This window comes from Geotrypetes seraphini, chromosome 5, assembly GCF_902459505.1.
Source record: "Geotrypetes seraphini chromosome 5, aGeoSer1.1, whole genome shotgun sequence".
Taxonomy (NCBI): domain Eukaryota; kingdom Metazoa; phylum Chordata; class Amphibia; order Gymnophiona; family Dermophiidae; genus Geotrypetes; species Geotrypetes seraphini.
Window position 1 is genome coordinate 173,587,436 of NC_047088.1, and position 25,619 is coordinate 173,613,054.

General features: G+C 43.5%; 1 protein-coding gene across 1 annotated transcript in view; it reads left to right on the top strand.

Moving 5' to 3' along the window:
* Window positions 1–25,619, top strand: part of BOLL (boule homolog, RNA binding protein) — a 566,072-nt gene that overhangs the window by 315,929 nt on the left and 224,524 nt on the right. Inside the window, exon 8 of the mRNA XM_033945221.1 lies at window positions 893–940. Within this exon, the coding sequence (XP_033801112.1) occupies window positions 893–940 (48 nt within the window). The remainder of the gene's footprint in view (window positions 1–892; window positions 941–25,619) is intronic.

Genomic DNA, 25,619 nt, shown 5'->3' on the forward strand with positions numbered 1-25,619 from the left:
ACTCCCAGACCAGTTGGGTTTTCAGGATAGCCCTAATGAATATGCATGAGACAGGTCTGCATATAATGGAGGTGCTAGGCATGCAAATCTGCTCCATGCATATTCATTAGGGCTAACCTGGAAACCAGACTGGCATGGGGGACCTCCATCTATAGCAGTGGGAACCAACCTACTTCAAAGTAAGATCAAGTTTGAGTTTTTGTTATTTATTTGATTGGTAGATGGGTGGAATGTGTAAATATATGGAATCATTGGAACAATGCTATGGTTTAAGCTCTTAGTTTCAAGGTATTATGCAATGTCTTTGCTGTTGATTTAATTATTTTCAGGTGTGAGCAGTGGTTAGGGTGGTGAAGAGGTAATTTGATAAGAATTGCTAGTGGAAGTCTTAATTAGTGTTAATTTGTAGTTATCACATCAATTGATAAAGATGCCAGATGGGTGTATAAGTGTAATTAGTGCTGTTGTTATGGGGTTGGGGATGGAGTTTTGCACTCCCCCAACAAAAAAGTGTTCTACTGCCTATGATAGGGTTTATCTGTATTCTGCATGTATGACCAAGGCCAGGTAGTTTGGTAAGAATGAATGTTGAGAAGCATTATTGATGTCATGGCCCCTAGTAGGAAGATATTTGTCAGGTGTCCTCAGCCCTTTTGAATCCAAAAACGGCCCTTGCTTAAAAATTATCTAAGACCACTGTCCAAGAAGAAACATGTCTGATATCAACCAGTGATAGTCATCTAATGATTTTTATCAACAACAGCATCTATATTAGAAATATGTATACAAAGAAAATGAAACAATTTCTCTTAATTTTATTGAAATGTTCTTTATGCTATTTTTTAATTAAGGAAATGGATTTAACTGATCCTTTTCTTTTTTTTAACCATAGGCCCCTACACAGTGTCTTCCAGGGCAGTGGCAATGGGGTGTTCCACAGGTAAAAATTATTTCTGATCTGCAATATGTGTAGTTATTGTTGGCATTAATGCACTCCTTCATGAAGATGATAGATTGAATTTACTGTATCATTGTTTCTGTTTATAATTTACTTTATGATGTCTAAAAGAACAATAACAACCAATTCACTCAAACAATTTTATGTAGGATACAAAAACTAATGATCACCTAGCCAATATGTCATCCATAACAAATTTTCCAGTGCAATAGGCGAGACACTCTAGACAAGTAAGTTATATCCCAATGGCCGTGAGCCATCTGCAGAAGGAATCCACTCCGGATTTTTCTCTGACCCTCCTGTACTTCCTCTACTGCCACCTGTAGTTTTTCCTTTCTACACACAAGCCCGAAGGAGTGTTTCTGTTCTGCTCTCCCTTTTTCTTATTTTCTTCGGTGATTTTTGTCCCTTTTCAGGGTTTTCATTGTTCTTGCAGCGTTTCTTCAGCTCTGCCTGCATAGAGAACATGCACACTCTGGACTGCAGCTGACAGGCCGATCCCTGGTGGTACCTGTTAACCAGCCTGTATTTGTTCCTTTGAAGCTCAGGGCCGCCCCACTTTTTCCTCAGCTGTTTAGCAGGTGTTCGAGCGCAAGCTGTTAGGCGTCCTTTGAAGGCTCAGCGGTGTCTCACGGGGCGCCAGCTGCATTTTCGCCTCCACCCTTTTCTTTAGCACGTCCATTGGTCAGCAGGGGAGGAGGTATGGGTCAGGCACCATGTCTGACTGGCAGCCTGAAGATCAGCATCAAAGAAGCATTCCTAGCATGAAGCAGAGATTTTCTGATTCCAGCTATTGTAAGAGAACAGAGGCAGGCTGCAGCATATTTCCAGCACAGGTCACAGTGAGTAAGGTGGACTGGGGGGTTATGAATATCACAGTTTTAGAAGTTTCTGCATGTCCCCCTGTATTCTCCTACCTGAAAAATCCTAAAATTGTTGTTTTTGTACTTTGCTAAAGGTGAAAATATCATGATTGTGGTGCGGATTTCTTAACGGTGGCTATCTTGGGGTTTTTTTTTGCAATCTTTTTTTCAGAAGCTCCTTGCACTTCCAAAACGCCTCAAATTTTATTGGAATTGGGCTCTTATTCTTCATATCCATGCCAGAATTGCACAAATTTAGCGCCTCCAGAATGATCTTGTGCCCCATGCCATGTGACACATCCAGGCAAAGCGGCATTGCCATGCTTAACCTCTTCCCTGTCTAAGCAGTTGACTAAATAGATGGCTAGCCCATTGGGACAGCCATTTTTTGGGGGGGGGGCTCAACAAGGCTGAAAGTTCCACACAAAAGGACGCAAATGCCCCGCAGCCCAAGAAAAGCAAGGTCAAGTCATCTGAGGGTGACTCACCCCCCCACCTCCCCACATACACACACAGTCTAGAGGCCTTCTCAGAATTTATGAAATTCTTATGGCATCCTTTCAGAATAGCCATGCTTCTCCTGTGCAGTCCTGGTCCACCTCAGACATGTCTCTCAGCAGTTTTGTCTCTTTAGGCACATCCTCTTCTCAGTCAGCCGCTGTTCCTGTGTTAGCTAACTCTGATTTGGGTGATGCTTATGTTGATGATGATCAGCTTGTGAACCCCTTGTTTTCTAGGGATGCTCTTTCTGTAGCAGAGGACTTGGGACAATATGCCAGATCTTCGGATCCTTCTCTGGTGTTAGAACCTAGGGACAATCCCACATTTCTGTGTTTATTTTAGTCTGCTGCTTTGCCTGATCTCATTTGGAGACTTTGCAGGAGTTACATTTAGTCACTTAACAGGCTCCTTTTGCCTCCTCTTCTCTCCTTTATCCCAGGACAAGCAGGCTACATATTCTCAACATATGGGTGACGTCAACCACAGAGCCCCGATGCGGACAGCTTCACAAGCAGACTTGCTTGAAGAACTTTTGGAAAGTGCCTTCCTGTCCAACGTAGGGCACGCATCTCCTCAGTTCTTAGTTTTCCGCAGAGCTGAGAAGCCCTTGTTTCGACGCTCTGCGCGAGAATTAGTTTGTTCTGTGCCTTCGCATCGCCGCAGCTCATGTTTGTTTCTTCTTTTCTCACAGTCGCTGCGGTGCACGTGTAAAATTAAAAAGACAGTTTTCAATTTTTTTTTTCGGCTGTGTCACGGCAGGGCCTGTTCCGCAGCCTCAGCTTGCAGGCTTCGAGTTAGCCGCGGCCGTTTTCCATTCCATGTCCCGGCCAGTTACAGGGTTCAAGAAGTGTAGCCTGTGTCAATATGCAATCTCTTTCACTGACCCACGTAAGTGGTGTGTTCAGTGTTTAGATCATCGTCCGGAGTCGTGCACTCAACACTTCAAAATCGAGCCCTTAAACGTCATCAAGTTCAGATTGAAAAAATTTTCGGGGCTATGGATCTTCCTCCAAAAACCTTGGCCTCAACTGGGCAGAAGTCTTCTATGGGCCTTAAAGCCTCAGCCTCGCTAAAGCCTCCCTCGATGGGGAAGTCTTCATCCTCTGGGAAGTCAGCAAAATCGTCCCCGGAAGGGCCGCTCTCCACAATGTCTCCCTCAGGTAAGCTATTAAAGCCAGCCATTCAGGAGTCACAAACCACTCCAATGGCGCCCTCAGTGGTAACCGTTGTTTCGAGGCTTCCCAGGAAGCGTGTCTCTAAATCGAGGAAGCACTCGTCTTTGAGGTTGTCTTCCTTGGAGTCTATAGCAACACCAATTGTACCAGCTCCAGTGGTCTCGGTGCCGGCTTTGCAGAATATGTTGGAAACTATTCTGCATCAGGAGTTTGGTAACATGCTTGCCAAATTGACTCCTGGCCCGACCCTACTTCCTGCAGTCCAGCTTGAACACTCAGTCCTTGAGATTGCCTCGAGTCCAACCTGAACACTATTCAAGGAGTTGAGTCCTTGAGAGTGCCTCGAGGCCAGTCTGAAAACTGTATAAGGAGCCGAGTCCTTGCAAGTGTCTCGACTTCAATCTTCAACTGCCAGTCCTACCTCACATCAGCCTTCTTCGAGGCACAGGACGAGGACACCTTGACATTCCTCATCAAGGCTGGATTCGAGATCACTGCCCCATTCTTCGAGGCATAGTTCATCTCCACACCATCTGTCGAGGCATTTGTTTCGACCCAGGTCTTCTCGATGCAGATCTCGTTTGTCGAGGCATCAAGATTCCTCGAGGCCTCCAACTCCCTTATCGAGGAAATCTGTTGTAGAACCTCATATCCAAACTCCATAGGTCTCTCGTCAGTCAAATTCCAAAAGAAAACGTTCTGCTTCTCCTACTCATTCCAGAAGTGGACTTTCATCTTCATCTTTACCTATGGATTCAGATTTGCGGTACCAATATTCCAGAGAGGCTTCACCTTCTTTCTCTGCTGTTAAAGGTACCTCGAGGGGCTCTCGTACACCTTCTCTGCAACAATGTCATCCCTCTTCAGATCCGGTATCATTTACTAAGTTCTTATGCGACTTCGGGCCACGTGGGAGCCATGCTCCGCCCCCTGAAACCCTGAGAGTTTCATCTGTTTCTCTCCAGGAGCAGCTCCCCTGCCTTCGGGTGCTGCTCCTCACTTCAGCCCGGCGACTTTGGGCAGCGTGGGAGCCCTGCTCCGCCCCTGAATCCCCTGCAAGTTTCAATCGGATTTCTTCAGGAGCAGCACCTCTGCCATCGGGTGCTGCTCCTCACTTCAACCGCGACTTCGGGCCGCGTGGGAGCCGTGCTCCTCCCCCCGAAACCCTGAGAGTTTCATCTGTTCTCTCCAGGAGCAGCTCCCCTGCCTTCGGATGCTGCTCCTCACTTCAGCCCGGTGACTTCGGGCAGCGTGGGAGCCCTGCTCCGCCCCCGAATCCCCTGCAAGTTTCAATCGGATTTCTTCAGGAGCAGCACCTCTGCCATCGGGTGCTGCTCCTCACTTCAGCCGCGACTTCGGGCCGCGTGGGAGCCGTGCTCCGCCCCCTCGAAACCCTGAGAGTTTCATCTGTTCTCTTCAGGAGCAGCTCCCCTGCCTTCAGGTGCCGCTCCTCATTTCAGCCCGGTGACTTTGTGCTGGGTGGGAGCTCTGCTCCGCCCGAAACCCTCACGGTCTACCCCCTAAACTCTTCCTCCGCCCGACACCGTTTTTTTCCAAGCAGGAGGGCACTGCTCCCGCTTTCTAGAGCCACCGGTGATCACCGAAAGCCTCCTACCGGTGTAGGTCTCTGATCGGGCTGATCCTGCCCAACTTTCAACCGGCCACGTGAACTTTTAACTGGTCCCCCCCCAGGTCGGCGAACCCACAAAAAAAAAAATAAAAAATAAATTTCTCCCGGGCCCCAGGATACACTTCTTGACTTATTATTCAACTGCACTGCTTGTTTCTTTAAACTGCATATTTAGCCAACTGCACTGCTTGTTTCTTTAAACTGCATATTTAGCCAACCGCATTGCTTGTTTCTTTAAACTGCATATTTAGCCAACTGCACTGCTTGTTTCTTTAAACTGCATATTTAGCCAACTGCACTGCTTGTTTCTTTAAACAGCATATTTAGCCAAGACCCATTTCAAATTGTTTCGCTCTATCAACAATTGTTTCTAAGTTCCAACCTGTCTGTTATCACACTAGAATCTGCTGGACGCAAATTCCTTTTCAGTCTCTGTTCCTCTCCCATTCGCTATCAGCCCTCCTGATCTTCTCTCTTCCCCTCCCCCCCTCCTGGCAAATTCTCTGACCAACCCCGCTCATTGGCCCACCCGACTCCAACCATGAAGCCATCACTCTGGCCCCTTATTCTCCTTCTCTGCTCCCTCACAAACACTTCCCATTCCCAAAAACCTCTCCCCCCAAACTCTCCCGATGCTACATTCCCCAACAACATCTGTCCTGGCCTCAGAATCCCCACGCTAGTACCCACCAGACCCCATCATTTCAAAAAGCACCGAGGAATTAACCTCACCTCCTTAAAACCTGTTCCCCCAGCAAACCTGCCCAACCTTACCTCAGACTCTCTCACCCCAGTCCCTACTCTCTATTGTAACACTAGATCCGTCAGAAATAAGACCCAAATAGTAAAAGATTTACTCGAGGATTTAGATCCGGGTTTTTTTGTGCATCACCGAATCATGGATCGAAAATGATGACTTACTCACTCAAAACGAACTCTGTCCCCCAGGCTACCATGGTCTTTTCTCTCCCAGAATAAACCGGAAAGGAGGAGGTTTAGCCCTCCTCTACAAATCATTCTTTAATGTTGAGCTCCTCGAAAAGGGCAGTCATCCTTCCTTAGAATTTTTGTTAGCTTCAATAAATGACGAACTTCACCCCCACCCATTAGGCATCCTGTTACTCTACCGCCCACCCATCCCCTGGAATAAATCCTCTGAATTTGTTCTTGAGACCATAACAAGGGCCTATCTAAACTTCCAAAGACTACTGATCATTGGTGACATAAACCTTCACCTAGAGGACAACACCAACAAGGACACAACTGATTTCAAAGACTTCATTTCCTTAGGCTTCACTGCTCCACCGCCCACCCCTACCCACGAAAAGGGGCACTTCATTGACATCATTAGCTTGCCCACCCCTACCCACGAAAAGGGGCACTTCATTGACATCATTAGCTTTCTTGATCTGACTGAGCACAAAACTTCCACTGATGAGACCCGTTGGGAACATGTCCCCTGGTCTGATCACCTCCTAGGCTCTTTCTGCCTCCCTGTCTTCATGTCAGCCCTTGGTACCCCAACCCAAGCCACAAATTCCATCACCTACCGCAAAAAAATCACAAGTGAATTATTCTAGTCCCAGTTTCTCAACAAACTCCCTCCTCTTCCCAATCACATGGACCCAGACTCAATCTGGCACAACTGGGTGACTCTTTCCGAAACCACGTACCGTGCCCTTGCCCCTCTAGCCACTAAATCCATCTCCTACTCTCATAAGGCTCCCTGGTATCTCCCATACCACAGGGAATTAAAACAGAAATGTCGGGCCCTAGAGCGAAAATGGAAAAAATCGAAAGCCCCTTTAGATAGGCAATCCTGGAGAGAAAACATCAAATTCTACAACTCCGTACTAAAAAAAGCCAGGAAGAATTACTATGGAGATAAAATCTCCAGGTCAAAAAACCAAAACAGTACACTGTTCCACATCTGGCGAATCCTAACTTCTAAAAATGACTCCTCCCCCTCCCCCCCTCCCATCTCCAAATGACCTAGCCAAATTCTTCAACGAGAAGATCATTACCATAAAGAGTTCATTTCCCCCAGCTATTTCTTCCAACTCTCTTCCTCTGAAAGACTCCGACCCTATCCCTGCTGACAGATCATGGACTACATTCGAACTTGTATCCGAGACCCAGATCTCTAAACTTTGCCTCAAACTTAAAACCTGCAAGTGCATCCTAGACCCCTTCCCATCCTACCTTTACGAAAACATCCCTGCTCAGGCCATCTCTTCCCTTACTAACCTTATAAATAAAGTTTTACTATCGGGCCTGTTCTCCACAGAAATGGGACACATTGCCTTATCCCCTCTTCTGAAAAAAGCCGATCTTGACCCTTCCTTACCATTGAACTACCACCCCATAGCTAACATCCTTCTTTTAACAAAACTTCTAGAGTCCATAGTCGCTACTCAGCTCTCCGCTTACCTAGAGAGATTCTCCATTCTCCAACACTACCAATATGGATTTAGGCCCAATTTCAGCACCGAGTCCCTCCTAGTTTCCTTAATTTCAAAGGTGCAACAACTACACGCTCGAAACAAATTTACTGTTCTTCTACAGTTCGATCTCTCCGCAGCTTTCGACGTCGTGCACCATGACATACTAATCTACCAACTTTCTGAGATAGGAATAGACTCCTTTGTCCTAAAGTGGTTCTCAAACTTCCTTCGCGCTCATTCCTACATCGTCAACACAAATGCTTCGTGGACACCATCCTGTGGTGTCCCACAGGGCTCTCCCCTATCCCCTATTCCCCTATCCCCTAAGCTCCTCAAACTATCCCCCCTTGAAACAATTTACACATATGCAGATGATATCCTTATCCTCCTTGAAACAGATCAGAACCTTACAAACCTCCAAGAGAACATCACTTCATACATAATGAGACTTCACGCCTGGTCCCTCTCTGTACAGATGAAATTAAATGAATCAAAAACAAAATTACTCTGGCTCGGCCCAAAATGAGTACACCTGCCCATCCTCTTCACTCTACCCACAGGCCCTGCTCTTCACCTTGAGTTCTCGGCATCACTATCGATTCCTCCCTTTCCCTCAACGACCACCTGAATTCCTTGGCAAAATCATGTTTTTTCAGCCTCCACATGCTGAGGAAAGTTAGATCCTACTTTCACCAAAAACATTTCACCGTCCTTGTACAATCCATCATCCTATCCAAACTCGATTACTGTAATGCCATTTATTTATGCCTAACAAAAAAAAGCCTTCGCAGACTCCAGCTTATCCAGAATACTGAAGCCAAGTTGATTTTTGCTAAACGCAAATTTGACCACGTCTCCCCACTACTTACCAATCTTCACTGGCTCCCAGTATTTTCCAGAATTCATTTCAAATGCTCCTGCCTGGCTTTCAAGATCATTCACGGCATCCTTCCGCCCCTAATCCCTCTATCCTTCCTCGCCCTGACGCCTGCTACCACCAGATCAGCCCACAGACATATATTATCCTTCCCCTCTCTACACGGCATCCTCCACGCAGGTAAACTGGGAAGATCCCTTCTCTCCAAAATCACGAGCCTTTGGAATGATCTCACTGTCCCGCTGCGGAACCTCCAACTATTCCGAAAACAACTGAAAACCTGGCTTTTCTCTAACATATAACATCTCTTCTCCTGATTACATCCCGTCTTTTATATGCTTTTGTAAATCCTTCTCCTCTCTCTTCCTTTATTTTTAAGCTTTGTAAACCGTGTCGAGCTCCACTTCCGTGGAGATGATGTGGTATATAAACTTAAAGCTTAGTTTAGTTTAGTTTAAAGGTACCTCGAGGGGCTCTCGTACACCTTCTGCAACAATGTCATCCCTCTTCAGATCCGGTATCATTTACTAAGTTCTTATGCTAAATGAGTAAGAATCTCAACATTGTCTTGGAGTCTGATTCAAAATATTCTAAAGAATATTTGGAAGAGCCGGATATGCTTAATCCTCCTAGGGATTCTTTAAAATTTCCTATGAATGGCATTCTTTTTCAAACTTTCAAGAGGAATCTAGATACACCATACTCCATTCCCTGCTGTGCCAGCAAAGCTGGAATCTCGATTTAAGATGGTCCATTGTAAGGGATTTGAGAAGTCTCAACTGTCCCCATCAATCTAATCTAATCTAATCTTTAACCTTATATACCGGCATAAGAATACATTGATGAATGATAATAGACAAAAAAAGTCAATAAATATCAAACATTCAATCATCAGTTAGAAATTTCTTAAACAAATGTGTTTTCAAGGTATTTCTAAAGCAAATCAATGAGGAGAGAGTTCTAATATCTGAAGGGAGATCATTCCAAACTTTCACCATAGTGAATGCCAAAGAATATGAAAGTCTATCTAAAGTTTGAATCTCTTTAACAGAAGGGTATATTAGTTTAAATTTATGTATATATCTAGTAGACTGTAGACGATAAAAGTTGGAAGAAAGAGTTAACAATGGGGACAAAATCCCATATAAACTCTTAAAAAAACAGTAGCACATTTAAACTGAACCCTCCAATATATCGGAAACCAGTGCAATGCCTTCAGCAATGGAGTAACATAATCAAATTTATTTTTACAAAAAATCAATTTGGCAGCTGTGTTCTGATTGAGCTGTAATCTCTTTAAAAAGAACCAATCCTAACAAAGTTTATGCCACCGTCCTCCCTGGCCGAGAGGGAAGGACCATGGACAAGTTTGGCCGTTGGCTGTATCAAAATTCTATGATGACAAATCAGATTTTAAACTATAATTTTTTCTTCACATCATATCTGAAGCATTGAGTCAACTCTATGCCTTCTTTTTTCAAGTATATCCCAAAACATCAGTTGTCAGAGTTCCAGCATATGCATTCTACTCTAGGTCAACTTTGCATGCATATTGTTCAAGCTGCATGTGATGCTTTTGAAATGTCCTCCAGGGTCACTGCATTCTCGGTAGCCATGTGTCGTCTAGCCTGGTTGTGAATTGTGAACATGGATCCCAATCTCAAGATCGACTTGCCAACATTCCATTTCAGGGAAATGAGTTGTTCGATGACTCTATTGAGGCAGCCACAAAACTCTTGTCTGAGCATGAGAAATCGTTTTCCTCTATAGTTCAGCTGAAGCCTTCCACCGCTAAGAGTTATAGACCTCCATCTTATCAGAGGCGTTATCCTCAGAAGGCAGCACCTTATTCAAGGCCGCCTCCTAAGAAACAGCAGCAACAACAGCAACGGCAGTGTAAACCTCAGGCTCCTGCTGCACTCAAGTCCAATCAGCCTTTTTTACCATCTAACATTAATAACATTAATCTTTCTGCCTCTGTCCTTCCCTCTTCCCATCGGAGGTCGTCTCCATCATTTTTATTAATGATGGGAACTAATTACATCCAACCTCTGGGTCCTTACAATCATCAGGGAGGGTTACTCTCTTCAATTTCTTCAAGTTCCACCAGATCTCCATCCAAGAGAGTGTCCTTCCAATTCGTCGCAGCTCACCCTTCTTAAGGAAGCTCAAGCTCTGCTTCGTCTCCGTGCCATCGAGAAAGTTCCTCTGGAACAGCAGAGCAAGGGGTTTTACTCCCGTTACTTCCTTGTCCCGAAGAAGATGGGAGATCTACGACCTATATTGGACCTCAGAGCTCTCAACAAATTTCTTGTGAAAAAAAAATCTCGGATGCTGTCTCTAGCATCCTTGTATCCCCTTCTGAATCACAACAATTGGTTATGCTCTCTGGATTTCAAAGAGGCTTACAGTACACTCACAATCCCATTCATTCAGCCTTCCGCAAGTTTCTCAGATTTCAGGTGAGAAATCATCATTTTCAATACAGAGTACTACCCTTCGGCCTGGCATCATCTCCCAGAGTTTTCACCAAGTGCCTGGTAGTACTAGTAGCAGCAACTCTGCGCGGCCATAGTCTTCAGGTTTTCCCGTATCTGGACAACTGGCTCATCAAAGATTCAACATCTCAGTGGGTTATTGTAGCGACTCAACAAACTATTTGGTTCCTCCGAAGTTTGGGGTTCGAAGTAAACTTTCCAAAATCCAGCTACAACCCTCTCAAACTCTACAGTTCATTGGAGCTGTACTAGACATTGTGCAACTCAGAGCATTCCTTCCTCAACAATGTCAGGATACTCTCATACAACTTTGCCACAAAGTGCTGCCCCTCACTTCACTCTCAACGAGGCACATGATGGTTCTGCTAGGTCACATGGCCTCTACAGTTCACATGACTCCTTGTTGCCAGACTTCACCTCTTAATTCCTCAGTGGACCCTGGCTTCTCAATGGGCACAGGCTTCCGATCCTCTCTCTCAGCACATTACACTGATTTCTTCGTTCAAACAGTCTCTCCACTGGTGAATGCTTTCTTCCAATCTCTCCAGAGGTTTGCTCTTTCAAACGCCTCCTCATCAGAAGGTTTTCACGACAGATTCCTCGACCTACGCTTGGGGGGCTCATCTCAATGGTCTCCGTACTCAAGGACATTGGTCTAGCACAGATCGTCAGTGTCACATCAATCTGTTGGAACTCGGTGCGATTTTCAATGCTCTCAAAGCATCTTCTTCACGATCAAGTAGTCCTCATTCGTACAGACAATCAGGTAGCCATGTACCTTCCCCTTTGCATGGAGGCTTAAAAGGTTTGGAATTGGTCAATTTTTCAAGTTTATTAAAAATTTGTTGTACACGCAATGTCAAATACTTCAATGCATATGGCAATTTAAAATTGGGAAACAACATCTTTCTAAAAGCCATCTACATTAAAGGAGAAAAAAATTTTCTGGCGAACAAATTGAGTCGTCTTCTACAGCCTCACAAATGGACATTCAATTTGTCGCCTCTCCATCACATTTTTTCTCAGTGAGGGACTCCTCAAATAGATCTCTGCATCTCCCCACAACCATAAGCTGCCTCAGTTTTGCTTCAGGATATACTCCCCTCACCGCCTGGAGGCAGACGCCTTTGTTCTGGAATGGACGAACCAATTTCTGTATGCATGTCCTTCATTTCCTCTCATTCTCAAGACACTCGTCAAACTCAAATAAGAACATGCCAGCATGATTCTGATAGCTCCTCGGTGGCCCAGACAACCTTGGTTCTCCCTTCTACTTCAACTCAGCAGCAGGGAGCCACTACTTCTACCAGTTTTTCCATCTCTGCTTACACAGAGTTAGGGGTCTCTGCTTCATCCCAATCTGCAGTCTCTGCACCTGACAGCTTGGTACCTTTCAACGTAACTGCCAACCAGTTTTCTCAATCTGTATCAGACATTTTAGAAGCTTCCAGAAAACCTACCACTAGACAATGTTACAACCAGAAATGGGCTAGGCTTTCTGCTTGGTGCGCTCTTCATCACAAGGAGCCTCAATCTGGCTCTTTGTCTTCAGTACTGTATTACCTGTTTCACTTATCTCAATCAGGCCTCAAATCCACATCCATTTGAGTCCATCTCAGTGCAATTGCGGCTTTCCATCAGCCATTCGAAGGAAAACCCCTCTCTGCTCATCCTGTGGTTTCCAGATTTATAAAAGGACTTTTTTTTTTTAAACCATGAAATTTTATTGAAAAGTTTATCAAAATATAAAAAGGGATAAAAAATCGTGACCTTAGAATTACATGGTTTTAACTGACAAAACATCGCAATGCTGTTGGCTCGCAGTTAGAACCTTGTAATCCCATGCATAAACTAATTTCTGTACATAGAACCATGTAATTTCTTATGAAATGAAGGAACGGTTAAGTTGCAATAAATCTTTGTGAGTGTTGTAACATCTACATGTCAGATAGAACCCAGAAGTTAAAAATACTGAAAATTGTCACTTAGAACCCTGTAATTCTCAGGTCATGAAATCAATATCAACATATTCGTGGAACAATAAAACAAGTTAGGGAGCAAGAATTTGATCACAACACATGAATATCAAATGTATATAATAAAAGCATTTTCTGAGGTGTTGTGGTACATATCAGGAGAGTACTCAGTGAAAACAGAGAGGGGAGAGGAAAGAAAAGAAAAGAGGGGAGGAAGGGAGAGGTTACAAAAGGGGAAAGGGGAGAAAAATACTAAGACAAAGGGAAGTAGAGAAGAGAGTCCCCCAGAGGCCAGAGAAAAGAGGAAGAAGAAAAGTGAAAGAAAGTGTGCAAAATGTACCAAAAGTATAAGTAGTGAAGCTTTAAAGAGAATCCAAACAATCTTTAAAAATGGCCCATTTAATGTGGACTTTAATGGCTAGAGTAGTAGAGATCAACATTTCACGCTTGTGTTGTAAAAGAACAGATTGATAACAGAAATGTAAGTTAAGAGAATCAAATGATTTCCAGTTAGATAATATAAGTTGCAAGGTGACGATGAGAAGTATATTGAGTAAAGCATGCTGAGATGTTGGTAAGTTGAGCAAAGGAGCCTCTGATTTTAATATGACTACTGTAGGGGAGAACTCTGAATTAAAGTAAAAAATTTTGGGGATAATAGACCATAGATTTGTCCAAAAGTTTTGTAGACAGGGACATTCAATGATCATATGTAGCAGAGTGCCTGGAACTGTTTTACAATTGCAACATTTGTTGGAGGGTAAGAGGCCTGAGACATGCAATTTTTGAAGTGTCCAAGTGAATTTATGGTGTAGGAAGAACATGGATTGCATCGAGTTAGTGGAGGAGATGGATCTGATGGTTTTAGACCAAAAAACTAACTATTGTCTATTGTGTAGTCGGCAATTTAAGTCTAATTCACAAGATTTTTGTAGGGGGATATGAGCGTCAAATCGGGAATTAATGAATATTTTATAAATGTGAGACGCAACATGGTCGGTGGCCAAGAGCTTAGGAAACAAAGTAGTAGGGACTCCTGTAACTCTAGTTTGTAAGATCTTAGATTTTTTGATCATGGAGGTGAGTTGAAGCCATTGATAAAACGTCGAGACTCGGAGAGCAAACTTATGTTGCAGTTCAGAAAATGTCAGGAGTTGCAGAGAAGGAATGCAGACGTCCGCTAGGTAGCGTACACCAAGGCTGGCCTATTGAGGCCAAAATACTGATTTTTTATCGATGAGAAAAGATGAGTTATGCCAGAGGGAGATATATGTTGAGTTTCTAATGGGTGCATCCAATAACTCATCAAATTCTAGAAGACATTTTGTAGATTGAGAAATGATGGGATCTGTATTGGAGAGTAAGGCATCAGAGGTTAATAGAGGGGCTAGCAACGGATAGGCTGGAAAAGGAGCATGTTCCAGCCGAAGCCAGAGAGGGAGATATTCACTAGAAGGGGTGAACCAATGACTAGTCTACTGTAAAATGAAAGCTTTATAGTAAATTAGGAAATCTGGCTCGGTCTTTTGAGGCTTTAAGCTTGTTAAGGGCAATTCTAAGTGGTTTATGATTCCAAATAAAAGCGGAGATGTGTTTATCAACCATTTTGTAAAAAGGGGGTGGAAATATTTGAGGGATCATACTAAGTACGAAATTAATTTTAGGTGCCACAACCATTTTAATAGTTTCTATTCTGCCCCATCAGGAAAGATGGAGGGGATGCCAAGACTGTATTAGTGATTTGAGAATACAAATAAGATTGTCACTGTTATGTTTGATTGTAGCAGGCCACATACATATTCCGGTCTCTGAAAATGTAACTTATCCACCCAGTACATCAATTGTGTAGTGGATTCTATATTCTGGTGCAGTAGTTATGGAAGATTGTGTTTATGAGCAACAATACAAGATAAAGGATTAAGAGAGAAGTTTTATTAGAGGAATGGTCTAATATCTGGCAACTAAAATTCTATGCAAAGAAATGCAGAGTAATGCATTTGGGGATTAATAATCGAAAGGTGAGAGGCTGATATGAACAGATGGGGAGAGGAACCTTGGGGTGATAGTTTCTGAAGATCTAAAGGCAAAAAAACAGTGCAACAAGGCGGTAGCTGCTGCCAGAAGGATGCTGGGCTGTATAAAGAGAGGCGTAACAAGTAGAAGAAAGAAGGTGTTGATGCCCCTGTACAGGTCATAGAAACATAGAAAGATGACGGCAGATAAGGGCTACAGCCCATCAAGTCTGCCCATACCATTGACCCCCTTTTAAGTCTACTGGCCCCCTTAACTCTATTGACCTGCTCTATTAAGTCTACATCCTAGCGACCCTATTCATTGGTATGACTCTCGCAGTGATCCCACATAGGTATCCCATTTATTCTTGAAGTCTGGGATACTGCGGGCTTCGATCACCTGCACTGGAAGCTTGTTCCAATGCTCTATCACTCGTTCCGTGAAGAAGTACTTCCTGACGTCTCCACGAAACTTCCCTCCCCTGAGTTTGAGCGGATGTCCTCTTGTGTTCGAGGGTCCTTTGAGAAGAAAGATATCATCTTCCACCTCGACCCGTCCCGTGATGTACTTAAATGTGTCAATCATGTCACCCTCTCCCTACGCTCCTCGAGGGTATAGAGTTGCAATTTGTTCAGTCTTTCTTCGTACGAGAGACCCTTTAGCCCCGAGACCATCCTGGTGGCCATCCGCTGAACCGACTCAATTCTGAGCACATCTTTACGGTAATGTGGCCTCCAAAATTGCACACAGTATTCTAGATGAGGTCTCACCATGGCTCTGTACAATGGCATCATGACCTCAGGCTTCCTGTTGACGAAACTTCTCTTGATGCAACCCATCATCTGCCGTGCCTTAGATGAAGCCTTCTCCACTTGAGTAGCAGTCTTCATGTCTGCACTGATGATCACTCCCAAGTCTCATTCTGCCGTAGTCTTGGTTAGTTTCTCCATTCAAGGTGTAAGTTCTGCATGGATTTCCATGTCCGAGATGCATGACCTTACATTTCTTGGCGTTGAAGCCCAGCTGCCAGACAGAGGACCAACTTTCTAAAGTACGGAGGTCCTGTTCCATAGTATCCTTCAGATTGTAGCCGTTTATAATATTGCATAGTTTGGCATCATCAGCGAATAAGGTTACCTTACCTTGAAGCCCTTGAGTCAAATCCCTAATGAATATGTTGAAGAGGAGTGGACCCAGGACTGAGCCCTGCGGCACTCCGCTGGTCACTTCCGACGTTTTGGAGAGGGTATCGTTAACCATCACCCTCTGAAGTCTGCCACTTAGCCAATCTTTAACCCATGCAGTTAGTGTTGCTCCTAACCCCATCGATTCCATCTTGTTCAGCAGTCTGCGGTGTGGGACGCTGTCAAAAGCCTTGCTGAAGTCAAGGTATACGACGTCTAAGGACTCTCCCAAGTCCAGCCTTCTTGTTACCCAGTTAAAGAAGCTGATAAGATTGGACTGGCAGGACCTTTCCTTGGTGAATCCATGTTGACTTGGGTCCCGGAGATTCCCCTCTTTCAAGACCGTATCTAATTTATGCTTAATTAGTGTTTCCATGAGTTTACACACTATTGAAGTGAGACTCACCGGTCTATAGTTCGCAGCCTCAGCCTTGCAACCCTTTTTATGCAGAGGAATGACGTTGGCTGTTTTCCAGTCCAACGGAACTTTCCCCGTGCTTAGTGAGAGATTGAAGAGCACGGCCAACGGTTCCGCCAGAACATCTCTCAATTCTCTAAGCACTCTTGGGTGTAAATTGTCCGGTCCCATGGCCTTGTTCTCCTTGAGCCTTGTCAGTTCGCTGTAGACGTCTTCAGGTGTGAACTCAAAATTCTGAAACGGGTCATCCGCAATTTGTTTTGCCATCAACTGTGGTCCGTGTCCCGGTGCCTCACAGGTGAAGACTGAGCAGAAATATTCATTTAGTATTTCGGCTTTTTCAGAATCCGCCACCGCGTAGTTTCCGTCCAGTCTTCTAAGGCGTACTATGCCGTCTGTGTTCCTTTTCCTATCACTAATATATCTGAAGAAAGATTTGTCCCCTTTTTTAATGTTTTTTGCCAAAGTTTCTTCCACTCGAAGTTTGGCCTCCCTAACTGCTGTTTTGACCGCTGCAGACCTGGTCTTATATTCTACTTTAGTTTCCCTTCTCTGCGTACGTTTGTAGGAAAGAAATGCTGTTTTCTTCTCCTTAATGAGGTGCGAGATCTCCTCAGTGAACCATTGGGGTTTATTGTTTCTTTGCCGTTTGTCTACCAATTTTATGTAGCGATTAGTAGCTTCGTGTATGGATGATTTCAGGTACGACCACATAGCTTCCACATTACCGGTCTCTGCTTGGTCCTGCAGCGTCTGTTGGACGAAATCTCCCATGCGTGTGAAGTCGGTGCCCCGGAAGTTAAGTACCTTTGTTTTTGTAATTGATTTAGGGAATCCTTTCCTAAGGTTGAACCATACCATGTTATGGTCGCTGGAGGCTAGCGTATCTCCTACCAAGACCTCTGAGACGCTTTCCCCGTTGGTGAGTACCAGGTCAAGGATCTCCTGGGCCCTAGTGGGCTCCATTACCATCTGTTTTAGTTGTGCACCATTTATGGAGGCCAAAAGCCTCTTGCTGCTACTGGTGGTTGCTGAAAATGTGTTCCAGTCTGCATCAGGCATGTTGAAGTCCCCAAGCAGTACAGTGTCGCCCCGTAGAGTGATATTCTCTATGTCCTCAATTAATTCCATGTCCATGTCTTCCATTTGTCTTGGGGGTCTGTATACCACACCAAGATACAGGCATTTATTGCCTCCTCTTGCCAGGTTAACCCAGAGGGACTCCCCGGTGTATTTGACATCTGTGATCCTGGTGGATTTGATGTCTTCTTTAATGTATAGTGCTACCCCACCACCTAACCTGCCCTCTCTGTCACGACGAAGTAGATTGTACCCCGGTATAGCCATATCCCACCCATGTGAGTCCGTAAACCATGTTTCGGTTATTGCCACCACGTCTAGGTTGGCATCCCTTATTTCAGTTTCCAGCTCCAGAATTTTATTGCCTAAGCTGTGAGCATTAATATACATGGCCCTCCACACATTGTGTTTGCTAGGTCGCTGTAAGGCGTTTTCCACCTGAGTCTGTGTGGCTCCTAGAGAACTGTTTGCTATGTGTGCCCTTACCTTGGAAGCAGAGTGTCGACTCGTCCCATCAGGATAGTTCCTTTCCGCACCAGTACATGAGTAGGTACCCTCCCTCAACTTACCTAGTTTAAAGCCCTACGAAGCAGGCGGGCTAGTTGGTGTCCGAAGATGTTCTTACCTCTGCTGGTCAAGTGGAGTCCGTCTGGTCCCAGAAGTCCTTGTAACGCCTCTCCATGATTCAGGAATCCAAAGTTCATATCCCGACACCATCCTTGTAGCCATTCGTTGGTTCTTAGGATACATTCATCTCTGGTTCTTCCCTTGCCTCTGACTGGGAGGATTGAAGGGAAGACCACCTGCGCACCCGTCTGCTTCAGCCTCACACCCAAGGCTCCGAAGTCGTTGGTAAGGCCCCACTTAAGAGTATTGTGTTCAGTTTTGGAAACCGTATCTGGCAAAGGACAAAAAAAAGACTTGAAGCAGTCCAGAGGAGGGTGACAAAAATGATAGGAGGTTTGTGCCAAAAGACATGAGAGACTGGAAGCCCTGAATATGTATACCCTAGAGGAAAGGAGGGACAAGGGAGATATGATTCAAACATTCAAATACTCGAAAGGCATTAATGTAGAACAAAATCTTTTCAAGAAAAAGGAAAATGGTAAAACCAGAGGACATAATTTGAGGTTGAGGGATGGTAGACTCAAAAACAATGTAAGGAAGTTCTTCTTTACAGAGAGGGTAGTGGATGCCTGGAATGCGCTTCCAAGAAAGGCTGAACGAATTGCGGCTATACTCTCTCAAAGAACGTAGGGAGAGAGGAGACATGATTGAGACGTTTAAGTATGTCACTGGTCGTATCAAAGTAGAAGATGATATCTTCCTTCTTAAAGGACCCTCGGCCACAAGGGGACACCCGCTGAAAATAAAGGGAGGGAAGTTTCATGGCGACACCAGGAAATACTTCTTCACCGAAAGAGTGGTTGACAGCTGGAATAAGCTCCCAGTGCAGGTGATCGAGGCCAGATTTTAAGAACAGATGGGATGCTCATGTCGGATCTCTACGAGGGAAAGGTCATCAGAGAGCGATTAAATAGGGGGGTGGGTCAATGGTGTGGGCAGACTCGATGGGCCTCGGCCTTTTTCTGCCATCACTTTCTATGTTTCTATGTTTCAGGTAGGGATGTATAAAGGTTAATTCCTAGATATCTTATATGAGACGGGGACCAGAGGAGATTTAAATGTCTGAATCGATTCAGGGTGAGAATAGGCATTAAGAGGTAATACTTCTGTTTTTTATTTGTTTATTTTGTAACTGGAGAATAAAGAAAATGACAGTATTAGATTAAAGAGGACGGGAAGGGAGCTGTCTGGTTTGGTGAGGTATAGGAGCACATCATCAGGCCAAACTTGCAGTGGAAGAAACTCTAGCAAAGAACATTAAGAAAGGGGACAAATCCTTCTTCAGGTATATTAGTGACAGGAAAAAAAGCACAAACAGGATAGTACGCCTTAGAACACTGGACGGGAACTACGTGGAAACTGATTCCGATAAAGCCAAACTAATGAACGAATACTTCTGCTGGGTCTTTACCTACGAGGCACCAGGGCACGAACCACATCTGGAAGCAATGTCAAGCACGGAAGACCCATTTCAGAATTTTGAGTTCACATCAGCTGACGTCTACAGCGAACTGTCAAGACTCAAGGTGTGCAAAGCCATGGGTCCAGACGAATTGCACCCGAGAGTGCTCAGGGAGCTGTGCAATGTCCTGGCGGAACCATTAGCCATGCTCTTCAATCTTTCCCTAAATACGGGGAGAGTCCCCCTGGACTGGAAAAAAGCTAACGTCGTTCCTCTGCACAAAAAGGGTTGCAGAGCAGAGGCTGCGAACTACAGACCAGTGAGTCTCACATCGATAGTGTGTAAAATCATGGAAACACTAATTAAACGTAAATTAGACACGATCTTGGATGAAGGGAATCTAAGGGATCCTAATCATCATGGATTCACTGAGGGTAGGTCATGCCAATCCAATCTCATCAGCTTCTTTGATTGGGTAACAGGGAAGCTAGACTCGGGAGAGTCTCTGGACATAGTGTACTTGGATTTCAGCAAGGCTTTTGACAGCGTCCCACACCGCAGGCTTCTAAACAAGATGAAATCGATGGGGTTGGGCGAAACAATAACTGCATGGGTCAATGATTGGCTTAGTGATAGACATCAGAGGGTGGTGGTCAACGGCACCCTCTCTGAAACATCGGAAGTGACCAGCGGAGTGCCGCAGGGCTCAGTCCTGGGTCCACTCCTTTTTAACATATTCATAAGGGACTTGACACGAGGGCTGCAGGGTAAGGTAACATTATTCACCAATGACGCCAAACTATGCAACATAGTAAGTGAAGGCTGTTTGCAGGATAATATGACACAGGACTTTCTTGCGTTGGAAAACTGGTCCTCAACATGGCAGCTGGGATTCAATGCTAAGAAATGTAAGGTCATGCACCTCGGTAACGGAAATCCATGCAGAACTTACACCTTAAATGGAGAAAATTGGCTAAGACCTCAGCAGAACGAGATTTGGGAGTAATCATCAGTGCAGACATGAAGGCTGCCAAACAAGTAGAAAAGGCCTCATCCAAGGCAAGACAAATGATGGGATGTATCAATAGAAGTTTCGTCAGCCGGAAACCAGAAGTCATTATGCCACTGTACAGGACCATGGTGAGACCTCATCTGGAGTACTGTGTGCAATTCTGGAGGCCACATTACCATAAAGACGTGCTTAGAGTCGAGTCGGTTCAGCGGATGGCCACTAGGATGATCTCGGGGCTCAAGGGTCTCTCGTACGAAGAGAGACTGAACAGATTGCAGCTCTACACTCTAGAAGAACGCAGGGAGAGGGGGGACATGATTGAGACATTTAAATACATCACAGGACGTGTCGAGGTGGAAGATGACATCCTTTTTCTCAAAGGACCCTCAGCCACAAGAGGGCATCCGCTTAAACTTAGAGGGGGGAAATTTAGTAGTGACACCAGGAAGGATTTCTTCATGGAAAGAGTGGTGGATCACTGGAACAAGCTTCCGGTGCAGGTGGTCGAGGCCACCAGCGTGCTTGACTTCAAGAATAAATGGGAAATCTACGTGGGATCCCTACGAAGTCGAGTTAAGGAACTGGGTCATTAGCATTCAGACTTATTGGGGTGGGTCAGTAGAGTGGGCAGACTTGATGGGCTATAGCCCTTTTCTGACGTCATCTTTCTATGTTTCTATGTTTCTATTCTGTTTTATTGTGAGTGATGCCTGAGATGTCTTCATGTGACTTGATGGCTAAGAGAAGAGGTTCAAGGACTAGATTAAAAAGATAAGGTGAGGTGACTGATGGGATCCAAGATGGCTGCTGCTATCTGTTGCTGACAAGACGCTAGAGAGTGTCTTTCCTAACTTACCGAAAATGCCGAAGAGAAGAGGCAGAAGCGCTGGTGGAGCCTCCCAGCGCTCGAGCCCTGCAGTTCTAACAGTCGATGACATTTTCCGGCGTCTTCAAAGTGAGTCGAGTCGTTTGGGGAATCGCCCGTTGGGAGCGCCGGCTGATGGGAGTGTTTCGGCGGATATCCCTGGGCTGGACGTCACGCTGAGCCCCGACGTCAGGACGCCTCCCTTACAGCCACTGCCGCTGGGAGCCAGCTCTCCAAGGGATGAGAGCTTGTCCGAAGAGGCAGAGTTTTCGTCTCGAGAGGCCAGTGAAGTGGAGGGCTCGCTGCAGGGAACAGCACAGGGGGAATTTCTCCCTGTAAAAGAACCAGCGACTGGAACAACTGTGCTTAAGGGTTTACAAGGCACAGGGGAGGTAAAGCAATCGGATGAAATAATTAACAGTGCACCAACATTTTCCTTTACTCCTATTCGACCTCCAGAGGTTACACTGGAATCTTTATGGGACTTAGTATCTAGTCTGGGTAATTCCCTCAATCCCCAGATAAAAAATTTGGAAAAAGAAATAGAATTTCAGAAGGAAGAAATTAAAAATGTGAAACAGGATATTGTAGTTATAAAAACTGAGATACAAGAAGAAAAGAAGGACTTAAAAATGTTTAAGAGCAACCAAGACTTGATTGTGAAAGATAATCTTAATTTGAGAAGAAAATTAGAAGCACTTGAAAACAATAGTCGGTTTAACAATTTACGTCTGATAAATTTTCCAAAGATTGCTTCAATTCCTCCAGGAGAAATGATAAAACGGTACTTTTTGGAAAATTTAAAAATTCCTGAGAGTTCACTGCCACCATTGTCAAGAGTGTATTATTTGCCTACTAAAAAAAATCAGGACTCTCAAAAAATAGATGACGATGGTAGTCCACAGGAAAATCTTTTGGATGTTACCGCTTTATTGGAACAATCTGATAGAGAGGTGGCTAGTCCAGCCACTCTCTTACTGACTGTAGCCTTGGCTCCGGACAGAGATTGGATTCTTAAACTTTACTTTAAAAATAGATCCAGAGATTTCCTTGGCTTCCATATTCAAGTTTTTCCTGATGTTTCGAGAGAAACTCAGAAAAGAAGGAGGGAATTTTTATTGTTAAAACCAGGTGTGACCCAGATGGGGGGATTATTTTTTCTTAGATACCCTTGTAAGTGTGTAATAAGGTATAATTCCCTTAAATATATTTTCTTTGAACCATCTCATTTGACTGCTTTCCTCTCCATGAAGCGCCTTGAAAGAGAGTAACATCGGCGTCTTAATTATTTAAACTCTCTTTCAGCACAGATGACGTGTTTTGGTTAATTTTGTTATTGTATTAAATTCACTCCTAATTCCTGAATTTTGGACCCATTATGGAGGACTAGTGTATGATTAAGTTGGAATTACTACCTTTTATGTAATTTTGGTTTATTTTCATTTTGAGAATAATCAAAGATATGTTTTCTTGATTGTACTTTTCTGTACAAGATGGTATGCTTGTTAAAATTTTTAAAACTGTATAAATAAATAATAAAAAAAAAAAAAGATAAGGTGAGAGGGGACATCCTTGATGGATGATAAAATGTTGTTAGTAGTGACAGAGGCCTTAGGGTTAGAGTAAAGGATTTTAACATATTCCAAGAATTTAGGAGGAAACCGAACCATTGCATTGTTTGTAACAAGTGAGGCCATTCTACCCTATCAAATGCTTTTTCAGCATCTAACGAGAGGGCTATACATGGGTCCTTAGAAGAGTGAGCAATGGACACTAAATGAAAAAAAAGACGGGAGTTATCAGTTATGAGGCTGCCTGGCATAAAACCGACTTGGTGGGAGGAAATAATTTTGCTAATATGGTGTTGAAGTCTATGAGAGAGGACTGTGGCATAAATTTTGTAATCAACGTTTAAAAGTGATATGGGTCTGTAATTGGAAATTTGTTGGGAATCTTTGTTAGGTTTAGGAATGACTGTAATTACTGCATCAAGAAAGTGACTAGCAGAGATCGTCTGAGGATTGAAAGAATTAAACAGAGATGTGAGTATAGGGGACAGTTTATCTTGGAAGACTTTGTAGAATTCTACTGTAAGCCCATCTAATCCAGGTGATTTCCCAGAGGGGAGATGTTTTATAGATGACAATATTTCTGAAACTTCAAATGGACTTTGTAGGGATTCACAATCAGCTACAGTAAGTTTAGGAGATAGTAAAGAGGCCAAAAATTCATTTACACTGTTTTGTTGGTCAGTCGTATCCGAGGAATAGAGCTGAGAGTAAAAGGAGTGAAAGGCTGCGGAAATATCAGAGTGTGAAGAGAGGAGTTGTCTGTTGGAAGTTTTTATAGATGGGATCTGTATTTTAACCTGTTTCCTTTTAAGATAATTAGCAAGCATTTTGCTACTTTTGTTCATTTCTACATAGTATTTAGTAGAGGTAAGAAAGATATCTTGTTGTGCGGCTATCCTAACCAGTTTGTTAAATGAATACTTCAATTTGTATATTTCAGGTAAGAGGCTTTTGCCATTAGAGTTAAAGAAGGCCTGTTCTGTAATCAGGTATAATTCCCTTAAATATATTTTCTTTGAACCGTCTCATTTGACTGCCTTCCTCTCCATGAAGCGCCTTGAAAAAGGAGAAACATCAGTGTCTTAATTAATTTAAGCTCTCTTTCAGCACAGATGTCGTGTTTTGGTTTAATTTGCTATTGTACTATATTTACTCCTAATTCCTTAATCTTGGATCCATTGTTGAGATCTAGGGTACGATTAAGTTGGATTTATTACCCTTTTTTGTAATTTTGGTTTATTTTCAAGTTTGAGAATAATCAATGATATGTTTTCTTGATTGCACTTTTCTGTACAATTATACCTGATTGTATGCTTGTTCAATTCTGAAAAAATTTATAAATAAAAATTAAAAAAAAAAGAAGGCCTGTTCTTGGTGTTTAATTTGAGAATCAATATTAAGAAGGTCCTGTCTACTTTGTTTCATTTGGTATTCTTGAATAGATATTAGTTTGCCCCTAAGGGAGACTTTGAAAGCCTCCCAGATTGTTAATGCATCTATGGAATCAGACTTGTTAAACAAAGAATTTGTCAATAAACTTGACCAGCCATTGTTTAGCAGAGTCGTCCATTAATAGGGTATTAGATAGTCGCCAAATAGGAGATCTAGTTGGTAGAATAGAGGACCATTGCAAGGCAATAGATATCGGGGCATGATCTGAGATAATTATGGTGTTAATATTAGTAGTGGCTAAATTAGGAACCAGTGATGAAGAAATAAGAAAATAATTTATTCTCGAGTAACTGCTGTGTGGCGAGGAGAAGTATGTATAATCCCTGTCATCTGGATGTTGTAATCTCCATGGTTCAGTCAAGTTATAGTGTTTAAGGAATGTAGGGTAGAAGTAGCTTTAGAAGGGGTGATGGAGGAGGAAGAGTGTCTATCTAGCCATACATCTAGAGGCAAGTTAAAGATGCATGCCATAATGATAGGAAGAGGGTCGAAGTCTGAGATAGACTGAAAAAGTTGTATAAAAAATTCAAGGGAATCAGTATTTGGAGCATATATATTGATGAGGAAAACCTCTTGCAAAAAAATTTGTGCTTTAACGATAAGCCATCTACCTTCAGGATCATGTTTAGATTCTAGGAGTTGAAAGGAAACATTTTTGTGAGATAAGATTGCAACTCCATGTTTCCTATCACTTGCCGGAGCTTCAGCAATGTAATTTAGCCAGTCCTTGGATCCTAAAAAGTGAGAGATATTGGAGATATGAGTTTCTTGTAAAAAAAAAAAAAAACAACAATTGATGGCCTCAGTTTTTTAAGATGAGTGAAAATTTTCTTCCGTTTTATTGGATGTCGTAATCCATTTACATTCCAGGATACAAAGGTAAGTGTGGATAAGATATGAGGGGCCATAATGTTTGAGCTTAAAGAATGTTGGCATTCAAGAAGCAGAGAGGAGAAAGGAGAAAAAGTAGGCCTCCAGGGGATAATACCAGAAGAAGGCATAGAGAGCTCAAAAAGCTCAGCCAGATGAGAGTAATTGAAATAGTGGGGAAAAAGCAACTAGACAAAAGACGC